The sequence below is a fragment of the Channa argus genome, chromosome 21 (genome assembly GCF_033026475.1).
Source record: "Channa argus isolate prfri chromosome 21, Channa argus male v1.0, whole genome shotgun sequence".
In the NCBI taxonomy this organism is placed as follows: domain Eukaryota; kingdom Metazoa; phylum Chordata; class Actinopteri; order Anabantiformes; family Channidae; genus Channa; species Channa argus.
In genome coordinates this window covers 17,716,194-17,743,056 of record NC_090217.1, presented here as the reverse complement: position 1 = coordinate 17,743,056, position 26,863 = coordinate 17,716,194, and the positions used below count along the sequence as shown (strand labels likewise).

Below are 26,863 nucleotides of genomic sequence, written 5' to 3'. Positions count from 1 at the left end.
TCAGGTGGATTACAGCTTGTGCAAATGTCGTAATCTGAAAGAGATCAGTGACTGTAAAGTATTGATAAGAGAGAGTGTAGTCAGTTTTAAATGACTCTGGTGGTGACGAAGATGAAGAGCACTAAGGCAGAGCAGAGGAAAAAGTGGTAGTTGTGTACAATGCTGTGTAGCTTTCGGGAAGGAGTTGAGACAGTCTCTGGGTGGTCAAGAGGTTCTTCCAGATGACTTGACTACTAAAGCTAATGTGGTCAGGGTGACAAGTAGGAGATAAGGTCAGAGGGGTCAGATTGAGGTGGTTTGGACATGTTCAGAGGAGAGATTGTGAATATATAGGTGGAAAGATGCTGAGGTTGGAGCTGCCAGGCAGGAGGTCTAGCGGAAGACCAAAGAGGAAATTTATGGATGTAGTGAGAGAGGACATGAAGTAAGTTGGTGTGAGAAGAGGATGCAGGGGATTGGGTTAGATGGAGGTAGATGATTCACTGTGGTGACCCCTGAAAGGAAACAGCCAAAAGCAAAAAGGAGAAGATAGGGGTGGGGGATGAGAGTAGTAAATACCTCTGCCAACCAATGAGGCATTTGCAGCACTGGACCATTTATTTTAGACTGTAATGTTATTATGATTTGCTTGTAGTCAGGCTCCAGGAATGGTCATGTTGTCCAGTTAGTGGACCATTTGATTTCACACAGTATCACTGCTAGTGTAGCACCATTATCCCATGATTTGTTTTTCTTTACTGTATGATAAAATACCTACACTAATGATTATCTTATCTGGTCTCACTGTGATTTGAGTTTGGTGCTAATCAAACAAGACTAAGTCTAAAGCCATAGTAGAGGCACTTTGAGACTATACTTGGAAACAGTAAAATTTTGTATTTTAACATGCCCACAAAGCTACAGTAATACATGAATGTTTTTCAAGTACATTTGGTAACATTTGACCTATAGCATTAACAGCCAATGGATGTTCAGTAAGGAACAAAGTGGGACAGAAAAAAGAGAACAACTCAGAAAAATGTTACATGAACTTTTATGATTTTCTTTAACTTACTTTTTTAAAACCGTTACAAAACAAATAAATCGAGGAACAAACAGAAAACGAAAAACAACTTCTCGAGACCCCCCCCTCCCATTTTACATTTCATATGGGTGTAAGTCACATGGCCACAAGTCTTTGAACTTGATTAACTTGTGTGTTCAGTCGCAGTCCGTCTACAAGGCACCCTGACAAAAATTGGGTTGTTCTTGCTCAGCATAGGCCCTCGCTTTATGAGATGATAAAAAGTGTTGGTCTATAGAGAGAGATGAAGACTAGCATTTACAGTACATACAAACACACATTCTGAACTGTTTTTTTACATTTTCTCAAATACTGTTACTTAGACAAAAGGACTGCACTGTACAAGAACTTTACGAATAATTCTGCTGGCCAAGAACATGTATAGTTATAATGCAAACTTTTCTCTGGAGCCCACACACTCACAAACACATTCACACACAGGCCAGTCATCATGTTGTGGTGAGGGAAATATTCCAGAATGGTTCCATACAGTGCACCAGGTCCCAAACAGACTGTAATTCCAATCCAGCCCCTGCTACTCCACGCAGTTCTGATGGCACCCTGGGACCTGGTTTTGGTAGATCCTTTAATACGATCTGATCCAGACTGAGATCATTTAGCAAAGACTGAAACCCACTGCAGACTAGCTTCTCTCTTTTTCATCCCTCTTCTCTGACCGTCCCCTTAGCGTTCTGAAAAAACAAGATTCAGTTCAATATTAATGTAGGACCGAATCGCACTGATATTAAAGTTTTCCATCCTTAAGAAACAAAAGGCAAAAATGGTTATGCACAATATAAAAAAAATTTTCAAAGGTTCAAAAAATATTTTCTTTCCCATTTTTTTCAAAGGTTCAAAAAATATTTTCTTTCCCATTTTTTTAATTTGGTATTTAGTCACAACAGAGTTATTTTTCCTTCTATTCTATTCCCTTTCTCCTCCTCTCACCACTGGCCCTTAGCAGCAGTGCTCCTCCTCTGCTGGGAGATGCTGTAGATCTCCTGCAGCTGTTTCTTCTGGTCATCACTGAGTGAAGCTGTCAAACACTGGTACCAGGCTGTATCAGTGTTCTGGACCCCTAAAACACATAGACATAGCACGGTTATGATGAAAGTTGCAGAGTTAGTGAGACTCACAGAGAGAAAGGACAAGACCTAGGTTATAAGATTATGCTCGGTTTTGTATGTAATGCAAGTTAGCATAAGTGAATAAAAGTCTGACTATGGGTTTATTTGCAGTCTTGTGGAATCGACCAAATTAAACTTTTCTAAGGATTGTACTGCTTTTATGGTTATTACATATTGGAAAAATGACATACTAAGCAGAGCGGAGGTGAAGAACTGATACTCGTCTTCTCCATTGTCATAGTCAAGAGGCGTGCTATACTCCTCTAGGGGTGTTCCCTCAAAGCCATCATCATCCCAGTAGTCTTCTTCATCTTCATCTTCATTTTCACCACCCTGGCCTGTCGGCATGCTAGACTGCTGCCCCATGGCATTACGGTTCTCACTCACCTCATCTTCATCGCTTGGAATCTCCTCTGCGAAAACAGGAAATAATACAAATCAATTCAAATAAAAGTCCTCTTAAGGCAGTTTCTGCTCGATAATTTTAATGTTTGAAGGCTGAAAGAGAAAGAAACGCTACTTGGACACCACATAATAAGACAAACTATATAGTTGGATACTTATCACAGAAGTGGTAAGTCTATTTAAATAAAAGTGATATACACAAATACTTCCATTACTCTTGGCAAAATCATTCATGCATAACTAGGTAAGGGAGCGTTGGTGTACAGCTATTTCTAAGTCTCTCCAGAGATGCTTAAGTGAATTAAGGTCTGGACTCTGGGTGGGCCATTTCAGGACTTTCGCTAAAGCCACTCCTGTGTTTTCTTGCTGATATGCTTCAGATTATTGTCTAATTGAGATGTAAACCATTGCCCCAGCCTGAGATCCTCTAGAAAAGGTTTTCACTTAGGATTGCTTTCTGCTTCCATCTTTTTTTTTGTTCCAATTAGTCAACATATAACATATAAATATATATATATATATATATATATATATATATATATATATATATATATATATATATATATATATATTTATATATATATATGTGTGTGTGTTTTATATATAACTTTTTTTTATATATAACATATAAAACATATTTTTGGTCTAACTGGACCATAAATTCTTCTTCCAGCTGGCTTCAGTGTCTCCTGCATGCCTTCTGACAAAGTCTAACCTAATGTACTACTTTAACATTTACGCCTTTTTATGTTTTTCCCCCTTGACTGAAAGCATATTTCATACCAGAACAGGTTTAACTTTATTTGAACTAAAACATAAGCTTTTGTGGTAACAACACACCATTCAGAACCATTTATTGCGTTGGAATCAATGCATTTTAAATACCATGCCGCACGCGAGACCCTTAGCTGTCACCATAACAATAAGTTCATTTATCAGCCTGGCACACAGGCAGTAGACAAGACATCTTAATTCCTTTATGCTTGACTGAAGCAAAGTTGAGCCTGTGGGAGCAAAAAAGTAAATGTTCTGCAGCTATTTTGAGAGTGACGCTGAATGAGGATTCGAGAAGTAGACGATTCATTGCAGAATGGAGCATCTCATTTCATTACTATCACTAAGACAATTTCTATCCTCCTTTGCGTTCTTTCTGTCCTAATTCATTCTTTTGCTTTTGTTCCATCATCACTGTACTGGTGTCCTCCCAAATTCCCTTTACTCTCACCTCTCTTCCTGTAGTTTTCAAACTTTTTTCCTCACCATTTTGGTCTTCGTCCTGAGGGCCTGCATGGGCTAGGAGGTCTGGTTTGTTGATGAGGCGAGATGCGTAAAGGTGTTTGAGGCCCAAGAACAGGAGTAGGATGGAGGGGACAATCTGACCTGCGACTCCTTCGAGCACAGGGGGCCGGCAGGGGAGCTCCATCAGCACACTTAGGCCGATAATGCACATCTTGCGGTCATGGAGCCTGAGGAGTGGAGTGGAGAGTGAAACAAAGAGAGAGACTGCAAATGAAGAGAACTGACAGCATAAAATCCTAAAAAAATATTTTAAGAATCCACAAATAAGTATTTATTGTAGTTTCAAGCTCTCTACAGACATTAGAAATGCCAAGTTAAATCTCCTTAAAACATTGTAATCCACAACTAAACTGGATTTCACAACCAAAACCAAGAAGGAAAGCTGGCAAAACTTTTTTGTTCTGAAATAATTTTTGGGCATCATAGGATAAAACAACAGTAAAGAAAAGGGCTGATGTTTGTTACGTAAATTAACCACATCTTATGTATAGCAGTACAAAGGCTTCTAAGTGATTCTATGAAAACTTTTAACTGTTATTCCAGCTATATTAATACAAACCCGATTCCAAAAAAGTTGGCACACTGTACAAATTGTGAATAAAAAAGGAATGCAATAATTTACAAATCTCATAAATGTATATTTTATTTTAGAATACAACATAGATGACATAGCATAGATGACTGTGCTTGTCTACAAATTAAAAAGATGTGACACTCCTGACTAACTTGTTTTGACTGCACACAGTCGCTGGTGTAAAGGTGAGGGAATATTTGTATAAAGTTGAGGCTTTCTAGACTTTCCGTTTTTATTGTAGCTGAGCACAATGAATATGTGTGAATTACCAATTAAAATGGACGCAGTGAAACGGGAGCTGGATTAGATCAATCTGCTTGTACAGCCACTGTAAGGTTTTTTTTATCTAGGTTTGTATTTTAAGTACAGATTATATTACTTTACACAATTATCTATTTTACTATTAATAAAAGATATATTCTTAAATTAATATGGATGTATTATGAAAATATTTTTTTAAGTTTATAGTTCATATAGCTGTCTTTTGCCAGAAGAAGGAAAACGGGGAATGTAATCTGCAGCCTTTCAACTTTAAAATATATCATCAATGTATCCTGTTATGATCCCATATATTGACGGATATCATCCCATCCCTGCTGACTAAAGTTTGTTTTTACAACACTGTCTTTTTTCTTTCACTTCACTTTCGCTTACATAAGGTATCACACATAACTTCTTTGCTGAAAATTGGTAAATATTTTTCGCAACTGATACCTCAACTTTGATACTGCTTCGTGATTTCTTTCAACGTCAAATTAGAATCGTCAAATTAGACAAAGGAATTACTTTAACCTGCATTAACCTTGTTAACCTTAGTTCTCACCTCAGCTGGGCTCCATCTGTCTTCCTCCTGACCTGCAGTGTCCCCTGTATGTGTGTGTGTCTGTGTGTGTGCTATAAATATGATAAGGATCTGTCAACATTCAAACTTACAGTCGTACTGTTTGCCCAACATGTTTACAGTCACACTAAGTTTTGCCCTGTTGGGACATACGTAAGTATCAACATTTAGTATCAAATGAAAAGGCGTTTTTCCGAAGTGGATAGATTTGAATCAATTCAGTCCCTTTAAAGTAGCCAAGTTCAATATCCAGCGCTAAACCTAACCAGTAAAAACGCTTCCTCCTCACCCCAGAAAGAACTCTGTGTCATTCATCCACTGGTTAATGAAGTGGGCAGTAATTGGCTGTGGGTTGTGTGGGAAGTGCATGTTGTCTAGAGTGTGGATGAGAAGGGCTGGGTTGTAGTACAGAGCAGCAATGGCCACCTGCAGGCACATGGTCCTCAGCTCACTAGACTTCACTCCCCTCATCAAACGCTCCAGCACTGCCTCCACAAACAGAGGGATGCACTGCAGGGAGGAAAACAGCGAAATCAGGCTGTTGAACTGTCAGCATCAATTTATCCATTTATACTTTTTATTGTTGCACATAAAATGTTATTTTACAAATAAGGACCAAGATCTGACTCTAGTCTCACAAGTGTTAGCTGGTCATTTTGATTACTTCTTTAAAAATATTAATTATTCATCATCATTCATCAGCAATTTGTAAGCCACTTAGTGAACCTTAGCAGAAGAGGGTTCCGGTGCATCAACATTGACATTATGCACCACCCAGCTACAGCAGCTGCTATGTAATATTATAACATTGTGCAGTAAATAGGTCTAAAGCCTGACTGGTGTCACTAAAGACCAATATTATACTCAACATGAAGACATGTAGATGTAAGGTCTGTCCTGAATGGGGCTGTCTCTGACCTGATCGATGCCTCTGCCTCTGCACTGCAGTACAATAACCTCCAAGAGTTTGGCAGCATGACACTCTGCATCCTCACCTGCATCTACGGTCAGCACCTACAACAGGTCAAAGATTGAAAAACAAGAGTCTGCGGCCTTTTTTAGGGAAACTGGAAATCTGTTCAGGTTCTATGCAACTGTGAGCAGCTGAAGACATTTGTAGCCCCACCTTTTTGCACATGTTATAGATGACTTCTAAGTGCTTCGGGTTGGACAGAAGCATGTCTGTATCCACAGTAACGTAGTTATGCAAAAGAGGCATCATATCTGTAACACAAACAAATCATCATTATTGCGACTACCATTTGTAGGGGGTTGGTGAATCAACATGCAAACAGCAAGATTTTCTGTCCTGGTATACTGCAAAAACTAAAATACATCATTTATATATAATATATTTACTATGAACATCAATGCTCAAGTTCTTTGTAAGATTTGGTTTATTCTGATTAATATTTAATTACCATATACAATTAGTTTCTAATTATGACATACACCACATCCCATATTTATATATTGAACCTTGTCCAAAGTAGCTAGTGGTCGTGATCCCTACAGTCCTTTTATATGGCTGACACGGACTGTATTTACATGCATGTAAGTAAACTGATTACTGGAAATTCGTATAAATACAGCAAATGACAAATTAAATGACTTATTTTTGAAGCCTGGATTTTAACTCTACAGTGAAAGAAAACACTACTTAATTACTTTTTTGGCTGTGTTCATGTCTTTGCAGAAGGGAGAGGCAGAGTGATGGGGGGAGTGAGGAAAAGAGGGGAGAGAAGCAGAACAAAACTGCCTGAGTAAAAAAAGAAATTTGCAGTGGAAAGTTATATAGAGCTCTACAATACACTTTATATTACTTAAATTTTCAGTTGGAATTTGGGTGGACTTTAAAAAAGAGGCGACATTCAATCCTTTCATTCAGCCTTTTACTCAACTGCCTATCTGATCCCTTGTTCTGAAGAACCACTGTTGGAGAAAGATGATTAAAAACCTGGTTACACATATACATGGTTCTCTAGGAGAAATCTACCTGGGGAAATTAGGTTTCCCTAACCCCCTTGCCTGATTCTGAAAACCAGCTTTTCCGTTTACATGAAAGTAAAAAAATTGGATTTCCTTGAAAAGCCGACTGCACCGTTGTTACTTAAGTGCATGTAAATGCACTGACTAGTCATTCAAACACCTTTTGTTACTTCATGACATAAGATTCCTCTCTGTATCCCAATGATAATAATGCCTATTCTACCTATTACATTTCAACAAGGCACAACTCCTAACTGAACACTTTTTTACATAACTGTCACATGAAGCTGATTAATATGTTACCAACAGTGTGCCAAGCTGTCATCAAGGCAAAGAGAAGCTATTTCGACCTAAAATATAAAACATATGGCATATGCGTTATTTCAATGTTTGTGTTCAGTTGTCATTTACAATGTTCTGTAGAAAATAACAGAAACAGCTAACAAAAAATTTAAATAAACACTGAATGTGAATGTAAGCTGTATCTCAAACTTGCATATGCAAATCATAACAGCCATTATTTGGTTGCATCTGAGTATTGAAGGCACAGGATAAAATTTTGGCGTCTAAGGTACCTGTGAAGTAATCAAAGCAGTCATGTTGGAAGACCTCGTACAGAACACCCAGGAGTTGCCACATCTGGGGGGAGATGGTCTGACAAGTGAGGCCAAACGCCAGTGAGAGGATTTCCTCGTAGAATTCTGTATAGGAGGCCAAGAAAGGATTGTTTATGTACAGTCTGTCACGGAACACATTCACAGCGCATTCTATATGACTTCACCTCGATGACTGAGACAAAAAAACAGCTTTAATTGGGATTTGTGTAATGTGCCTAACCATACGTGCATACTTTAATGGAGAGGTAATACCAGACTGAGCATGGCCTTGAGGAATAAGGCAATTTCGTATACTTGTCCTCTTTATAACAAATCCCTTTATGAAATTTGATTTATTTATTTTTTTTAAGCTCTAAAAGGTTAGAACAATCATGAATATCTTTAGCTCAGGGGCTGTAAAAGTGATGGTCCTTCTGGACCTATGAAGATCCCATTCAAAAAAATACTATGCTAACATTTTTGACTCATGTCAAGCAGCGCAATCTTAAACCAGCTTTAAGAATGAGAGGTATTATAAAGAGTAGGTGGTGAGTTTAGCCTATGTCTAGGAGTCACTGCAACTAATAAACAAAAAAATATAGAAAATGATCAGCTTTATCCTTACTAAAAATGAGATTCCTTCAGAATAGGTTTTGAACAAACCCACCGATTAGGTAAAGGCTTAAATTATTACATCATAATATCCACTTTAAAAATTCACCACAAGATATGGATCAACATCTTAGTCCAACTTTTACATCATTTACTGTCTGTAGTGAGGCATTATTAGTGACGAAACCAAAAAAAAAAGAAAAGAGAAGAAAAGAAAAAGGCGATTAAAGACACTATAAAGAGTGTTTAAAGCGTGTTTAAATTAAAAAGGTCAAGTATTATCAGATGGACCGAAAAGAAACAACCATATATAGATAAGACAAAGACAGCAGTGATTTGTGTACATCTTAAGCTGTAGTTTTCTGATGTTAAAAAGAGGAACCACAATATGAGTCTTTTATTGTGTCTCCTCTGATTAATTTAATTAACACATAAGGAAATATCTTAACCAGTACAGGCACACGGGTACTGAGGCTGTTTTTCAGAAGCTGTAATACCCCCAAGAGGAAGATCATCAATATGATTATGGAAACTTAACTTATACTTAGAGGGGTATAATTCTTTTTTGGCTCTGCAGTCTATTTTCTGAAAAGCACCCAAATTTGAAGATGTCTACTTTCAAGGGCAGTTGTGCACATATTTGCTGACTAGCTTCTTACAGTACAGACTTATAGAATACAAGAAGCCTTGTGGGCAAGATCGCCACTGAATCATTTCTTGTTATGAATCAAATTAGTTGGGAAAAAGGGACAAAGTCATCTATGAAAGTGAAATAACATTTTCGTTTTACAGTTTGTGGAAGCCAGAGGGAACAATATCAAATTAATTAATGAAGCAAACCTGTGATGAAATTAACAGCTTCATATTTTTAGGGTGAGGTGAGACTGACAAAAATTTAGCAATGGTGCAGGTTGACGAGCGAATCTAAGTGTGTAAGTGAGTGGGTTAAGCAAAAACACTGAACTGCATGTGCACACACACCTGCCATACCTATGATGGGCTTCTGCAAGACCAGGCCAATCACCTGCAAACAGATGCCCTCCAGCTGCTGAGTGATCTGATGGATGAAAAGATAAACAATATAAAATTTTAATACTATAAATACAGCTGGAACAGCAAGTATTTTTAATTTCTATAGAGTCAATGTGTGTGTGTAGGACCTCCTTGTGGTCCTCCATAACAGTAAGGATGGTGTCAATGGTGCTGAGGATGCCAAGAGCCATGACAGTCTTGTCCTCGTTCTCCTCGTACTCCTCACTCTGAAGGACCCTGGTGAAGATCTCAGCCTGCCAGGCACACAAACACTCTGAGGTTAGACATACAATTCAGAACAACGTACAGCACTCCGTACTTGGCAACAGTCATAAAAGAAATGTTTGTATTGTGCTTGTACCAGGTTCTGTGTCATGTCCACAGCAATGGTGGCCACTTCCTGGTTGTACTCGCAGATCATCTTCTGAATGACATTGGTTAGGTCGTCATTTTCCGTCTCTTTCACTACATGCAGAAGCTCCTGCATGACTGGTCGTATGTACGGCCTGATGTACAACTTGGCTACGCAAAGACACACAGAGGACAAAAGGGGACATTTACATAATTCAATATCACTATATATAATTTTCTATGAAAATATCAATGAATATCATGATGTGGTAGCTTTGTGTGAGGCACTGTAAGTACAACCATGACTGAAAGTATTGAAACCCTGTCACTTAATTTAAAAATAATATTCCATTCATTTCCCATCAAAGTACACATTAAGTATACAGTACATGAGTTAAACTACACTTAACATGAACGTTCTGGAGTAAATTTAAGTCAACTTTAAATTACCAAAAAAAAAAAAACTGAATATCAGTTTGCTGCACTTGGATTAATTAAATTCAGATTTTCAAATTAAGCAACTAAGTCCGTATTAATTTTTAAAGCTATGAAATTAGATTAGCTAAAATATAAGAAAAAAATCATTGGTAGTTGTTAAAAGATGTTTAAAGATGTGTATGCAGTTTGTAGTTATATATGATTTAATTAGTTCCTTCCACTTGTTTTTATACTAAAAGTCTTTATTTAGAGATTTAGGCAATAGATGTACAGTGCATCCATAAAGTATTAATTATTTTCGTCAAAGTTCTACAAAGAATACCCCATAACGTGAAAGGTTTGTCTGAAATCTTGGCAAATTTATTAAAAATACGAGGAAAGTATTCACAGCCTTTGGCATGACACTCAAAATCAAGCTCTGGCTACCGCTGGCTTTCCACTATCATCCTTGAGATGTTGCTACAACTTGATTGCAGTCCACCTGTAGAAAATTCATTGAACATCATTTGGAAAAGCATACACCTGTCTATATAAGGTTATATATAATGACATTTAACGGTGCCTATCAGAGCCGAAACCAAGCCATGAAGTCCAAGGACTTGTCTGTAGACCTCCGAGACAGGATTGTATTGAGGCACAGATCTGAAGAAGGGTACAAAAACATTTTTGCAGTATTGAAGATCCCAAAGAGCACAGTGGCCTCCATCATCTGTAAATGGTATAGTATATTGAACCACCAGGACTCTTCCTAGAGCAAGCCACCCGGCCAAACTGAGTGATCGAGAGAGAAGGGCCTAAGTCAGGGAGATGACCAAGAACCCGATGGTCACTCTTACAGAGCTCCAGCATTTCTCTGAGGAAAGGAGAACCTTCCAAAAGAACAACCATCTCTGCAGCACTCCGCCAATCAGGTCTGTATGGTAGAGTGGCCAGACGGACACAACTTTCAGTAAAGGCACATGACTGACCACCTAAAGGATTCTCAGACCATGAGAAACAAAATTCTGAAGAAACAAAGATTAATATCTGCAACGGAACGGTTCATCTTTCAACAGGTCAATGACCCAAAGCACACAGCCAAAAAAAAAAGGAGTGGGTACAGTGAATGGGAGAAACTGCCCAAAAATAGGTGTGCCAAGCTTATAGCATCATACTCAAAAAGACTTGAGGCTGTAATTGGTGCCAGAGGTGCTTCAACAAAGTATTAAGCAAAGGGGGTGAATACTTATGCAAGCGTGATTTTATTTTTATTTTTTTTTTATTGAATTTGCATTTCAAACAAACTTCTTTCATGTTGTTATGATGGGGTATTGTAAGTAGAACCTTGAGGAAAATAATGTATTTAATCAATCTGGAATAAGGCTGTCACATAGCAAAATGCTGAAAAGTTAAGCAATTCGAATACTTTCTGGATGCACTGTATTTCAAGCACTAATTTATTATCCACATTCTACAGACCTTGTTCTTGGTTGCTGACCAGTGTCTGCAAAGCGATGGCAGCCTCCACCTTGACAGGCATCTCTTTGTCATCAATCAAATCCTGTTTGACCAACTCAACGGCATTCCTCAGCACGAGCTCATCGTGGAAACGCAGCGGGCTGAAGCTGTGCAGCACCCAGCATGACTGCAAAAACACAGCAGAGGAGTTCAGATGAATACAGTGCAGCAAGACTACAATAGATCTCTGAACCCACCACCTCAAGTGTCTATAACTGCTGCACCAGGTGTGTCACTGTGGACTATTGAATACATCTGTGATGCAGAAAGCTTCAAAACACAGACTCACAGTGACTGAACGGAGCAGCCAGCAGGACTGTAGGGAAGAAATCCAAAGGAAGAGTTAAAATTTTTTAGGTACCATTGTTAAGTGACGTCCACATACAATTCATGCACCAAGTCGCATACACAATTGTTATTGGCACTGGAATGGGAACGCAACAACAGAAACCAGCCACAGCTGTGAGAGCTGACATTGTGCCTGTGTGGCCACTGGCCTACAGTCGTGTGGTGCCATCTGCTGAATACACCTAAGCATTACTTTAAGTCCTGTACACAGAGACAATCTCATTGTTTTCATGTCTCATTTTATTACAGTTAAATCATTAGTACCTTTTCAGATGAAAAAGCCATTTTTTTTTTTATTAATTTCTTTTTTTTTTTACAAAATGAAATCAGCTACTAAATGACAATTAATTAGAAAGAAACATCTCTAAAGATAATTTAATATTAAGGTGCCCTGGAAGCCTAATGGTTAAGATCCATTCCACATAAGAGCAAGAGTACCTTTAGTGGATGTTAAACTTCACAAAAGATATGTTCTTTCCTATTTGGCTTAAAAAGGAGCTCCTCCACAAATGTCCAACAAACCTAACAAATGCAGGTTAATCTCCTCTGTTTTTAACTGACTATGAGGGGTTGACATTGGCTGATGGTGAACCGATATAACCCCACATTTCTGTGCGCATCTGTCCACTGGTCATTTTCACATGTTTTGGAAATATTCAAAAATTTCTACAATTTTAAACAGAATGTAGGTACAGAGATAAAATCAGTAATGAATCCAGAGATTGATTGGGATTGTAGTGGGATTTCAGTTTTAGTTTAGTTTTCTTTATTTGAAGCCCCAATGTGGAACATTTTAACATAAAAAAAGATTCAAAATCACGTTTGATGGTACACTGAATAGTAACAGGGCAAACAAATTCAACATATTCCAAATAACAAATTCAGCAAAAATGTCACATCTGAGGAAGCAAAGATCAGGAAAATGGAGAGAGGACAGAGAGTAAATATCAGACATACTTTTTATCATTGGCAAGAGCTAAAAGACAATGGAAATAAGCTAAGTCGTTGTTCTTGCTGTTGGCTCAGTAAGTATAAGCCCATCTGCTGCTGTTTTTTGTGTTGTGTTTGATATGTGGCTGTGTTAGGGAAGTTTTAGTTTTAGACCATGTTGAAACTATGCTACACAGGAAGAAAAATATCTGAGCAATACATCTTTGTTGAAACTTAGCCGAGTTCTGCTTTTTCACGTGTAGCAGAAACACAAGGTAGCAAAGGCAGACTCCTGCCCAAGGTAACAAACTGACCTTTCCTTCCCAATGTAAGGAGAGTGGACCCCCTACTTTCCCAGATCATGCTTTGGAAAGCTTAAATCAAATTTCTCTAGATGAAATTTCAACCGGCCAAACTGAGTGTTCTCCTGTGACATGTAAATGCACATAGACACTGAACCCCTGACTTTGTAGGTTTAAATTATCAACACTCCCCTACAAGAGAACCATCCTTATCAAGATCCCACTCAGGTTGAACTCAGGAGATCCTGGTATGCGTGATTCTCCCTTATACGCCCCTACCTTGGTGTGAAGCAGACACTGTCGTAAAACCATAAACCTTAACCACAGAAAGAGACTGACTTTGGCAACTTTGGCGCAGGAAGGTAGCGTGGTTGTCCACCAATCTCACATTTGTTGGTTCAATCACACGTCGAAGTGTCCTTGAGCAAGACACTGAACCCCAATTTAGTTGCTCCCGGTGAGTGTTGGGCAGCTGCATAGCAGCTTCCCCACTGTTTCAGGAGTGTGTGTGATTGTGATTGCAAAATGGTGAATAAGAAGCAGAGTAAAGCGCTTTGAGTGCCGATAGGTAGAAAAGCGCTATATAAGTGCAGACTATGACTTTAATTTGGAACAAGTCCAATATATGTATGAACTAATGTCATAAGCTTCATGAAACCTGAATAATAAGTTTCCATGAGAGATTTTATGATGTTTGACCTGAATCTGGTTAAAATCCGATGGAAATTCGTAGTGATAATATTTTGTTAGAAAAATTGGTAAATGTATGATGGAACCCACAGCGCCACAGAATGGTAATAATGCTCATCATGTCCATGACTAATCTGACCTTTGTCCCACTATAGAGCTTGTAAAGTTTTTAAATGCATTGTTAATATTTGATTTTATATCACGTGACCTAATGCATGCTTTGTTTATGATATTTGGCAATATCTTGATTCCATGTAATTTTTGACTACCATGCAAGGTGCTCACCTGGGAGCAACTTGGAGTTCAGTGTCTTGCAATGACATTCAAAGATGTGAAAAATATTGGAGAAAGTGGATGAAGTAAACCTTCTTTTTTTATTTAATATATTTCAGAAATCTTTACACGAAGATAAAAAAAAATGTATAGAACAAAATATAAAACTATAAAATAAAACAATAAATAAAATGTAAGAAAAAATACTCTGATTACTCCGTTCTGAAAGCGATGGAGAACCTGATACTGAATGTGAATGAGAACTAGGACCTTGTGGCTTAGATCAAATTTAATTTTTCCTTACATATATTTAAATGTTTAGATCTCATTCACTTGGGGAGAAAAGTTTTATTTGGGCAACTCTAATATGACCACAGCTGAACAAGAGCAGCTGAAACTGAACAGTGATTTTGTACTGTAAGATACGGCTAAAAACTACACAATTCATTTCACATGTCAGGAGAAATGTTTATCGGTCAGATGAGGTAAAAGCAGCTGTAATGTCAGTTGTACTATAAACAATGAAAGCAAATGTGCTTTCAGCTGATGCCTTGCTTTTTAAAAGCTCCATTATTTTCATGTCTCAATTTATAATTGAGACACAATGACACGGGTCCTTGTGGGGGAACACCAATTACTGTAGAATGGCATAAAAACAAGATATTTAAAAATAATGCCTGTGTAGGGAAAATAAGGGTTTTACTCACCCTGGCTCGTAGGTAGCCCATGGGAGAGTTGAGCAAAGGGAAGACATAGTTTTGCAGCATCAACTCCATTTGTTCCCTGTACATCCGCTTCTGCAGAATGACACATGCACACAGTGGTGATTTCCACAGGAAAAAAAAAAAGTCTCAAACAGAAGTGTGTGTGAAGATGTGTGTGTACCTTCAGTAAAAGCTCAGCTAAAGCTCCGATGCAGTGCAGTGCTCCATCCTTCCTGCGGAGGTCAGCAGAGGGGTCTGTAAGTATCTGGTGGCAGAACTCCATCATCTGAGGAAGAACCTGCCATGAGGAAAACAAAAATATGACACAGAAAAAGCTGATGCAGTGAGTTTATTATTTAGAGTGAGAGTGGCATCTGAAAATTTATCTGAATGCCTTCAAATAACTTAAATAACTAAATTGCAGGAATAGAAAAACTACTCTAAAATATACCTGATTTTTCATTGTAGTACTGGGGGAGTTCCCGTGACTCTCGCCAATCTTTGTGTAGCCTCAGTTGTCGAACAAAGGTGCCCATGAGGCCATTTTGGCAACTGAACACTACCTAGACTTTCTTTGACATGGTGTTCCTAAAATAAATTTGACCTTCCCTGAAAAAGACATCATCGGGATGCTGCATATGTTGGACCTTAATCTGTTTATACTGTTCAGCAATAATGAAGCCTTCACAGTTGTGCAAGTTACCCACACTTCATGGTTGCTTTTGAACTGTGAATTCCTTTTTAATCAATTGGCATTCGCTGAATTGCGCCCACGTGGCCAATTCATTTTAAAAATGCCTGTAGACACATCTACAGCCTGCACTGCAACTTCCTCTCACATGTGTGACAGAAAATTAGAGCACGCTGATGCATGACATTATTTGAGAGCATCAATGTCAGTAACTAAACCAGATGCGTTTTTTGGCACATAAAGAGAGCAGTGTTTGAGATTAGTGGACCTGAACATATTACTTTGGTCATGATACAGTCTCTTCTCTCTTTCTGTCTGACAGCAGCCCTGACTCCCAGGTGCCCCCACCCTGCCAGGAGTAGACTACCTGCTCAGCTGAGAATCACATGACAGAGAGAGAGGTGGACCAAGAATCTGTCAGTGATAGTGACAGAATATTATATTATTCAAAAATGATTCAGCTGCTGTATGATCATTGAGGAAGATGCTGTAATGTGTTATACAAAGTGAAGATTGTGTACTTAGCCCAGCTTCACTGATACCGATGTGGTAAAATTGGTGACAGAAACAAAGTATCAAACAATGCAGCCTTTCTAGGAAAATAATTTTATCAGATATTCTTGTTGCTGCACTATAAATAATATTTTTATGAAATAAAATATTTCTGATCTGGTTCTGAATTAATTTAGTTTGAGCAATTGTATTTTTTGTTTACAATTATAATTATTTAAAATAATAAAATAATAAATATTTTGAATAATCATAAAAAAGCATATATGTCTCATTAATATACATTATATATATATAATATACATTAATATTAAATTATATTTTTTATTATGCTAAAAGAGAGAAAGTCCTTTTTTTTTTAACTATGATATGTTTGAAGCTGCTCACAGACAAAGTCACAGACTTATTTAACCATCAAACACAACACTTGCTGGTCATATGTACATCTACCAGTAATAGAGCATGTACAACCACAATCTGGTGAACATTGAGAACAAAAACTTACAACTCATCACTTACAATTCTGACAACCCTCTGAAGTCCCCCTTTCACTTCTAACCCAGCTTCATAACAACGGTGCTCTTTAAGCTACTACAATAAATTGTTACTCAACAACGGCTTTTGGATTGTCAGTAGAACAGGTTTTGCACCTTCATTTAGCATGAGAACGGAAAACAAACACATTTTTTATAAATGGGATATTTGTAAGTTTGCTTTGTTGTCTTTGAGAGTGAGAGGAACCAGCTACCCACTTCAGCCATATCCAGGGTAGTGTGTGTACATGTACTTTGAAGGGTACTGATTGCCAATTAGACAAATCAGCAATTGACTGTGGCTCAGGAGGTAGAGCAGTCATCCACCAATCCCAGGGTTGTTGGTTCAATCCCCGGCTCCTCCAGTCACATATCAAAGTGACCATGAGTAGGACACTGTACCCTAACTTAGTTACTCCAGTCAGTTAAGGCCACCTGCATAGCACTTCTCCCATCAGTGTGTGCATGTATGAATGGGTGAATGAGAAGAAGTGTAAAACGCTTTGGCTAAAAATACATGGAGATATAAGTGCAGACCATTCAGGTCTCTCTGTGACAAAAACATGAACGATGGATGCCTAATTTTTAGCCTTTATTTTTTAATGATGGTTATTCAAATATTTAAGTACAGAAAATGGGTATAAAAAGCATTTAGGTAAAAATATAAATCATTTTCTATTTATTAGGGGCAACTGTGGCTCAGGAGATAGAGCGGTTGTCCAGCTGTTGTCAATCTGTGCCAAAAAATGCCAATACTCACCTCCTTCCTTTTGCGGGCAGCTTTACAAAGGAGGCTCTGAGCGGCTGTGGCCGGGAGGGCATGATCATCATAGAGGTCTGCAACACAGACAAACATGCTCACTCACACAAAAAATTGGATTGAAACAACATGTTCAAAAACAAGGCACACACCTTTCTCAAACACCCCATACAATGGCAGAGATGAAGGTGAAAGGTCAAAGCTAAAAAGTGTAGACCAATAAAAAAACCAATTCACTTTCTGTGAGTTTGTCTTGTACTTTATTAACGTACTGTACACGACTGTAACACATCTTAAGTTGAGCAATGTGATGTCTGGGGGAGATTTCTGGTGGGAATGTAGGTGTCATTAATGAAGTCAGAAACACAAAAAGTGTTTGAATACTCACTGAACTTCATGCGGATGTACTCATAGGGGTCTTCCTGCCAGAGCTTCTCATCCTCATCTTTGTAACACATGAGAGGGAAGATGACCTCTTGGCATATGGTCTGCAAGAGAGGAAGAAGCATAACAGACTTACAATTTAACCTCTAAATAAAGGACAGATTCACAATTTTCAAGTGAGTCCAAAAACATCAGCCAGGTACATGTATGAAGACTAAAAAGCGGTTTTAATTGCTGTAATTTTTTTCAGTGAAAATGATGGAAGTCAAAATCCAAAGCTGTAGTTTTGTTAAACCAGGTATTCAAATTTGTCAAAAATTCATCCAGGGGAGGTAATGTGGGAGTTCAACAAGGACTCAACTTCAGCCCAGACTAAAGAAACAGCTTGGACAAGTACTGAAAGAAAAACAAAAACAAAAAAAAACACAAGTCCATTTGCTCTGATATGACTTCCATATATAATTAAAAAATATAACTCTAAAACAAGTCTCATTTTAGTCTTTTTGGTGTAAAAAGAGTTGATGTAGAGAGAACGTAACAAAAATATGGAATTTAATAGTATGCTGTAACAATGGAAGATAGGTTAAAGCCTGACATATTTAGATTCTCTCCCTCTCTTTAAAGAGGCCACATTGTGTACAAATTAAGGCTTATATGTTACTCGGGGGCTATTTTGATATAAGAGTTTATGATTTTCATTTGATGATGTCACTTATGGAGTGAATGTAAATACGTGCTCACCTCAAGCATTGGGCCTTTAATTATGTGTGATAGTGTATATTTATTACACCAGACCACAAAATGCACAATAAGGCCACTTTAATTCATTTTTACACAGATGGAAGACTACAAATTTTGCCGTCCATTAATTTACATAGGACGCATCTTTTGAAGGTATCTCGTAAAGAGATCCAGAAAGAATTATTCCAGCAAGTTAAGCCTGTTTCAGTGTTCATATGTGCATCTCATTGTCGTTTTGAGACACATTAGAAAAACTGTGAACCTGTCCTTTCATTAGTTCATCAACACAGCATTAGTTGCCAACAATCTATTTACAATCAGTTATTTGGCGGGCAACAAAAACAACTAACTTGTTCTTCTATGTTTTATTTACCTATAAACTAAATACTGTATATCTGGGGTTTAGGCTAACACATTTATAGCTATTGCTTTGGCCTCTGGGAATTTTTTTACTGACAAATGATCAATTTGGAGATAAAAAAAATAGATTTTCCACAATATGATGAATTAAGTCTGCTGTTTAATGTACTGGTTAGACATTAAAGAATGATCTAAGAAGTCAAGTTGGTTGGACTGATTTCTGTGTTTATATCAGAAAAGTTTAATGTTTGATGTTTTGTTGTGACAATACAGCCTCACTAGGAAACTGTTGGCATACATTCCTAGTGGAAACATTCCTAGTACAAAATATGAGAAAATGTGTGCCTGGCTACATGCAGCCTTTATTTTGGACATTTTGAGTCGTGGTAAGATTGAAAAGGTCTGTCTTTAAAACACGCAGCATCAAATTCCTCCCTGCTTGTCCTACCTGCATGTGTGGTTTCATATGTTTCCAGGTTATGGAGTGTGACAGGCTTTGGGTGAGGTAGTTGAGGCACTGCTGCAGGACACGAGGAGTAACATACTGCTTCTGTCGGTGCTGGTCCACAACTTTCAGCAGGACCTGGACAGACAAAAACAAAAACAAAAAACAAAATATAAGTCAGTCAGAACTAAACAAAGTCTAAAGCACCATCTTCAAGTCTCAGTTATGAATGCTGACCTGCTGTATGCCCACTGCATATGTCTTCAGGAAAAATTCTGCAAACTCATAGTACTCCTTTGTCACATTGCCAGGACTTCCATATCTGTAAGTCAGAACAGAAGAAAGTGAACAGCTGAAAACTCCAAGTGGGATTATTAGTTACGATGTAAGAGCAACTCTGGATTTACCGCTCAAACAGTCTGGTGATGATTCGCAATGCCCACTTCTTACACTTCCACCATGCCAGCTCAGGACGGTCATCCTCATCAACCTCCAAAGTGTCCTAACAAAAACACACTTTACAGTCAGATTTATGAACCTGTATAGCCAAAGAATAACAGTAACATTTACATTTTACTTTTATAAAGTAACTAATATCTTATGAGGCCTTAATAATCAGTTTCAAAATCCTTTTTCTAAGTTGCAGTTTTCCAGGATAATATTTGACAGAGGGACAAAATGTGCAGCAGATCAGAAATCTGTCACTATTATTTAAATAGTCATGTTTTTTAGAGATGTCAAGATCTGTGGATATTTCAAAGGATCAATACTCACCAAAATAAATCCAATCAAGTTCCAATACTTATTTACAGTGCCTTTAATAAGCATTTATTAAAAACACTGGATCATAGACAGTTTGATTTGGCTGTTTGACCAAAATAAAAGTGAAAACAGATCTCTATAAACTAATCTAAATTAGTTAACAGGTTCTGGAAAAGGAGTAATGACAACAGGTGTTGCCTGTTTTCTTCTGCAGTCAGCATTTTATGGGACAGGGACAAAAAGAAAGAAAAGAAACAAAAAAAGGAAAATTAAATCTCAACAAAACTTTGCTAGAAGGTATGCTGGGGACTGATGCCATCTGAGACCAAAATTAAACTTTATGACCATCAGACAAGATGCTATGACTGTCGTTTACTTTTTGGACAATTGTAGTAGCAGAAAATGTAACAAAGTGAAACATCTTCATCCTACAAATATTACACAGTGGATAAAATGTCAGATGTCAGACATACATTAAATGAAGTATTGAAGTATAAGTAATAAAGTATTGGACCCAGAAAACTGGGTTGGGACATCCTCAGTTTTTTCTTTAGTTTTATAGTTGGTAAATTGCCTAATGCATTGTACAACACATTTACAGAACTTTCTGCTGTAAATCAGTCTCATTTCTCATTATCCATGGATGTGGCCTACCAAAAAATGTTGTTCAGGTGTTTCAGTCCCCCCTTTTGTAACCCTACTGTTACATTCCATCAGGTCCAGGAAAATTATTGATTTAGTTATTGTATGCATGTGTGTGTCTTACAGCGGGAACATCTCGGTCCATTATGGCTCGCAGGATTTCCATCCACTGTGTCATCACTGTATTGTTGATCAGCTGGAGAGGCAGCGAGTACTGCAGGACAAACATAAGGTTATTGCTTTCAACTATACTCAAGTAAAAGCACTGTTACTCTGTGAAAGAAATACTCAAGTAGAATTAAAAGTAGCCAGCAAAATGCTGAAGGAAAAACAAATACTTTCTGGCAGAACAACCTCTAACTATAATTGGAGTCTGAATGTTTCCACTCCTCCGTGCACAGCAGGTTTTTGCACCACATATCCTGCAGTCACTGTCCCTGGCTTTTATCACAAGCTGACACAAACACACAAAAAAAAACACACACACACCTGTACAAGAGCATGGAAGATCTTGAGGATCTGTTTCTGAATGAGGACAGAGAAGATAGTGTAGTCGACAAGCAGCTGGCTGATGAGCTGCTGGATTCTCAGCAGGAAAATTTGCATGGCTGCAAGCAATGGCTGCCTCTCATCTGCCTTTCTGTACCTAAAGTTAACACACAATTGCAAAAAGAAACATAGCAGCAAAGTCTGAGTTCCTCTGTCAGCTTTATGGCTGTCAAATGCTACAGTGCTAAGGACAGCAGTTTTTTTAATTGAAGCACAAGTACTATGGGTGACCTCATTTATCTGCTGTCCTGACGTGAAGAGGTTCAGAGAGGTGATACGGAACACAGGAACATGAACAGGTTACTTACTCATAGGTTTTGACCAGCTGGTAGAGAGCCAGCAAACTTCCATACCAGCTGCCACTGCTCTGAGACTGCAGGTACATGTTGATCTTGTCCACTATGGCAGTCCAGCGTCCTGGAAAGTCGTGCTTAATGATGGCTCGTAGACACATGGTCAGCTGGGCTCTACCGACAGTACACAAACAAGAGTCACTAACTACAACAGCCAGGTTCGTTTGTCCATGACACAACATCCATGACGCTCTTCAAAAGAAATGAACACTCTAATCCAGGGGTCACCAACATGGTGCCCGTGGGCACGAGTAGCCCGCGGTCCTGTTCTAAAAATAGCTCACTATAGCACCATATACCAATGAGCTGCATCTAATTTTTTGTTGCTATTCTTTTCTAAAATCACATTTGAAAGTTATTGTAAGAAATAATTAACATGATCTGTGTCTTCACATAGATGAACATCATTAATTTAATGAATTATTAATAATAACATATAATTAACGGTAAATTGAGCAAATTTGTTATTTCAAAAGCGCATATTAAACTGGTAGCCCTTCGCATTAATCAGTACCCAAGAAGTAGCTCTCAGTTTCAAAAAGGTTGGTGACCCCTGTTTTAATCCATAGAGACACAGCCAGAATGATAGGGTGGCATGCATGTGTATCTACCGTATAGACTCTGGGCAGCGGATGATGGCCTCTACAATGTGGTCTCTGATCTGCTGCCGGTCATTTTCGTGGATGTTGAAGGGAAAGACGACTTCACCCAGAGATGGCTCCCTGTCCTGCCAGTACTGACTCACCATGTTCTTCAGGTAGATTGCAGCTTCACACGCACGTGCACACACACACACACACCCCCCGTTTATTTTACTCAATTTTCCCTACACTGTTATGTTGTCAAATACTCACTCGAGACCACGTGTGGATTAAAGCCACTAAAAATAGTCCCTAACAAATTCCTTCCTCTTTCACAAAAACTAGTGAGCAGCTGGAACAAATGGAGGCAAGTAGGTTTAGAGAGATGGAATAACACATTATTAGTTTGAGTTTTTTTCATTAAAGTTGTTTACAAATGTAAAACCATTGCATTTGTTTCTTTAATGAGGTGGCTGCATATAATGACATACATAAGAGCCATCTCATCTGATATAAAATTAATTAATTAGCTTTGGTCACCTGATCAAGGCATATTTAAAGGTAAGTGAGATGAAGACGGCAGTGAGTACTGTTTTGCTGGACTGTGTAGTGCTGTACCTGCTTGGCGAACAGGAAATTCCACTTGCTCGGAAACAATGATCTGAAGCAGGGTTGGGGCAAAGTTGATGATCTTGTAGGACTGTAACACACAGAACAGACTCAGTGAAGAGAACTAAATCTGCAAATTCTGTGTGTGATACAATAAAATTTAAATCTACTTCTGAAAAAACATTGCAATACATTCATGTGCACACAAAAATGTGTTGGATACACTGTTATGACATACAGTCCCCTGCAAAAGTATTGGAACAGCTAATTAAATTTCTTTTGCTGTACAATGAAGTTCTTTGGGTTAAAGATCAAATAATTGCTATTAGAACACAGTTCAGTATTTCAGATTTAATGGTATTCAAACCTAGATATTTTAAATAACAGAACAATATGTGGATCAGTTTACACAAACTTTAAGTGAGCTTAATATTGCAAAATGAGACTGACAGATGTTTCTTGTTACCCAGGTGTGTACAAACAATAAAAAGTTCTAAATGAATAAAATAATCTTCGGTTTTACCTGTGAATACTGTATTTGTTGTTCAAAATAATAAATCAACATAAAGACCACAGAGCTGTCTATGAGAGGTAAGCAAGTCATTTTAAATCTAAGAAATGCAGGAAAACATATCTCGGGTTGTGTGGCTGCTTCTGGTAAAGACTTAATGATCTTTATTAATGACATTAATCATGATGGAAGCAGCAGAATTGAATGAATTCAGAGGTGAACAGAAAAATTGTGCCTGCAAATTTACAGAGAAATGCATCAGAGCTAATTGGAAGGAGCCTCATCATGCAGCACTGACTCAAAACTCACCATACTTTTAAGTCTAGGCTAAAACTTTCCTCTTTCATAAAGCTTATAGTTAGTTATAGTTAACCCACCAATGCACTGAGCTCCTTTCCTCCTCTTGACCCTCCTTTCCTCTCACCCCACAATTGTCACCACTGTATGACTTTAACTCTGTGTGTTTCCTCCCGTAGTTGTCTTTCTCCTCTTTCTCCCTCTTTCTGTCCCTTTCTGTATGTGTCCCCGGCTTTGGAGCTGTGTGTTTTCCAGTGTACAGCTACTGGTCCAACCAAACTGCCCAATGTTTTATTGTTGCTTTTTGTTGCTCTTTTCTTTTCTGTCTCCATTTTTCACACCCCCCCAACCGGTCAAGGCAGATGGCTGCCGAACCCTAAGCCTGGTTCTGCTGGAGGTTTCTCCTGTTAAAGGGAATTTTTTTTTCTCTCCACTGTTGCCTAGGGCTTGCTCTAGGGGGGAATTGTTGGGTTTTCTCTGTACATCTTTATAGTTTTGACTTTATTCTGTAAAGTGCCTTGAGATAACTTTGTTATGAATTGGCATTATATAGTAAATTGAGTAAAATTGAGGTTAAAAGTGGAAGGTATTAGACTGAGCAACTCAATAACCACATATTAAACCATCCGAACATGTATTTTATCTGCTTAAGAGGAGAATAAAGGGAGAACCCCCAAACACAAACAACTTAAGGAGGCTGCAGTTTTAACCTAAAAAGGCATCAAAAGAAGAAACCAACAATTTGGTGACACCAGAAAGTCACAGACTCGATACAATTAACGCAGACTGGGGATCTGAAACAAAGAATTAACTTTTATTTACTTAAAAAAAAAAATCAGACAGATACTTTGGAACAGATTAACTGTGGGTGACATGATACAAAAGCTTCTAAGTTCTATGTTGTTTAATATATAAAGTTGAAAGTACCATCAAATAAAAGCTATTTTTCTTTTCTCTTTGTCAGTTCTTTTTTAAAGGCTGAGAGGTGAAGTTGACTGTGAACTAGACAATAGGAACGTTATACATATTTTCTCTCATTTAAGAGATTGTGTGGTGGTACCAAATACTGGGAGCTGCAGAACCTGAACTGCAGACAATTCTATAGAACACCTTTCTGCTTTTTGGATAGTTTTCAGTACCATTAGGAATACACACGTTTAAGGTCCAAAACCATATAACTTCAGTTTATAAATGAAGTACAACATTTTTACATTCTTTTAAAATCATAATAGAACTGTAAATGACATGAATGTAATATACTTAATTTTACGGGAAATCTAAAAACTAAGTTGTAGGTTCTATATCATTGAATGACTGAGAGTTAACATTTTATACCACATCACAGACAAGTTGCCTAAAGCACATTATGGTGCAATAAATAACTCCTATATATTTATCAATGTGATATTTAGAGCCGATACTTGTGGTTTTATCACTTCAGTGTGACACGAGGCTTCTGAACGGGCTCCTGTGTTGACATGCTAAACTTTATGTAGCACTGGTGCTGAAGGGTCATGGTGATGAGGCTTTGACTCCTTTTGTTTCTCGACGTAGCAGTGTGGGAACACTTCGGCCAAAATGACGATCACTGGCCTGACAGAAACCGTCAAAACCGCGGCGGAACACCCACCAGGCCGAACGCTAGGCTTGATCGCCAACACACGGCCTGTCCTCGTCCACAAACACCGGCATCAGCCCCCTCAACTCCCTTCCCAAAAAACAGCAACAAACAAAAACCGAGCAATTAGTTTATCTTGCCCACCTGATTGAGTTCATTCTCCGCGGCTATCCTCAGATTAGGGTCGATCGTCCCTTTCAGAGCTTGGATTATCCGGTTGGGATCCATCGTGTGTTCACTTCCACGGTTCCTTCGGCGTATTTACTATCACATACATGTAGCATTAGCTAACGTTTGTGTCCTAAATCCAACCAAGAGTTATGGATCTCCTGCAACTGTGGCCGAGCAGCAGCAAACATGCGAATTATAAACACAACTTCCGCTCACTGCTTTCAAAATAAGTCATAATCGTAAGGCTCATTATCAGCTTTTCAAAGCTCCTGTGGGTTTATCGTGAAGGTAGAGTCACAGCTCACTCTTTCAAACTTTCACTAGCTTTACAGAAACCTTGGCCCTGCCCCGTTTTACCGGCAACCAGCTGTCGGCGGATGTAAAGCAAAGTAAACAGACAATTCACGGTTTTTCCTGCTCTTCGCCACAGTGGTCCCTCGGAAAGTTTGCTGCCACCTCGAGCGCTGGGGCCGTTACTGCTGGAGACTATTCTGCTTTAAAACCTGCCTCTGCAGCCCCTATATTAATATATCTGATTCTAGCTGAAAAACTTGAGGTAGAACAAGCGGTCAAATGATGTCATTTGGATGAGTTCTGGAGGAGCAGAGAACGTTGTCAGCATGTTGACAAAACTAGTTTCCAAAAAAAGGACAGAAAGATGGATAACTAAATAGAAATTACAGTTTTAGACTACAGTATAAAAATATGTCTAAAAGAGGTAAAAATGTGTAGTTGATGTAGAGTGAGTCCAGTTAGTCCTTGAGAACAGAGAATTGGAGGCTGTTGACACCAAGAAGTCCCTGTGGCACTTTACTTTGAGGCTACCGTAACCTACCAAAAATATATTTTATAAAAAGTTAAGACTAGATTTGATAAACTGAAAATAAAGTTTTAAAGTGACTAAACACTACTTTGAAGTGAGGAAATTAATTTAACATGAACAAAACAAAAAAAAGTCAAAACACTGTGTGGTGCAGATGCTCAAATGCTCAGAGCAGATAACCTGACTTTACTCCTCTAAAATTTACAAGCCTCACTAGATCCTCAAAATCACTTTCAAATCAATTTCAGCCATGAGTTTTCTTACATCTAGTTCAAATGGGTCCAGTACTTACCTACAAAACCCCTCAGAATGTCAGCATTTGTCTTTAGTGTTGATTAGCATAATGCTAGTATACTAAATAATGCAGATCAGGGGTCACCACATTGATTTGGAATGTTTTTACGTGGGATGCCCTTCCTGCCACAACCTTCACATTTTTAATCCAGAACCTG

The 26,863-nt window shown here is 38.2% G+C and overlaps 1 protein-coding gene across 4 annotated transcripts; it reads right to left on the bottom strand.

The window, feature by feature from the left end:
- Positions 1 to 1,017: 1,017 nt before the first annotated feature.
- Positions 1,018 to 25,935, bottom strand: ipo8 (importin 8). 4 transcript variants are annotated; one of them, XM_067490531.1, is made up of 26 exons: positions 25,562 to 25,935; positions 23,001 to 23,082; positions 22,413 to 22,569; positions 21,757 to 21,915; positions 21,389 to 21,545; positions 21,024 to 21,113; positions 19,903 to 19,997; positions 19,733 to 19,817; positions 19,499 to 19,633; positions 17,954 to 18,053; positions 17,566 to 17,642; positions 15,253 to 15,369; positions 15,075 to 15,164; positions 12,114 to 12,140; positions 11,786 to 11,951; positions 9,900 to 10,060; positions 9,667 to 9,792; positions 9,488 to 9,563; positions 7,874 to 7,999; positions 6,436 to 6,533; positions 6,228 to 6,323; positions 5,599 to 5,819; positions 3,856 to 4,061; positions 2,382 to 2,603; positions 2,012 to 2,141; positions 1,018 to 1,755 (listed from the first exon to the last, which is right to left on the bottom strand). In XM_067490531.1, coding segments are annotated over exons 1-26 (3,084 nt in total). In that variant the 5' UTR covers positions 25,646 to 25,935; the 3' UTR covers positions 1,018 to 1,754. The 4 variants fall into 4 exon arrangements, with proteins under 4 accessions (XP_067346632.1, XP_067346633.1, XP_067346634.1 ...); XM_067490532.1 differs by having other exon boundaries at positions 9,497 to 9,563; XM_067490533.1 differs by lacking the exon at positions 12,114 to 12,140 and having other exon boundaries at positions 25,562 to 25,934.
- Between the last annotated feature and the right edge of the window lie 928 nt (positions 25,936 to 26,863).

What these genes read in the sequence shown, in the direction of transcription:
- ipo8 (XM_067490531.1), bottom strand. Translation starts at nt 25,645, where the DNA reads ATGGATCCCAACCGGATAATCCAAGCTCTGAAAGGGACGATCGACCCT. An exon ending in CTGCCCGCAAAAGGAAGGAG is followed by an intron (nt 15,370 to 17,565) that starts GTGAGTATTGGC and finishes TCCTCATGGCAG; the next exon opens with GTTCTTCCTCAGATGATGGA. An exon ending in GAGGCAGAGGCATCGATCAG is followed by an intron (nt 5,820 to 6,227) that starts GTCAGAGACAGC and finishes TCCTCCCTGCAG; the next exon opens with TGCATCCCTCTGTTTGTGGA.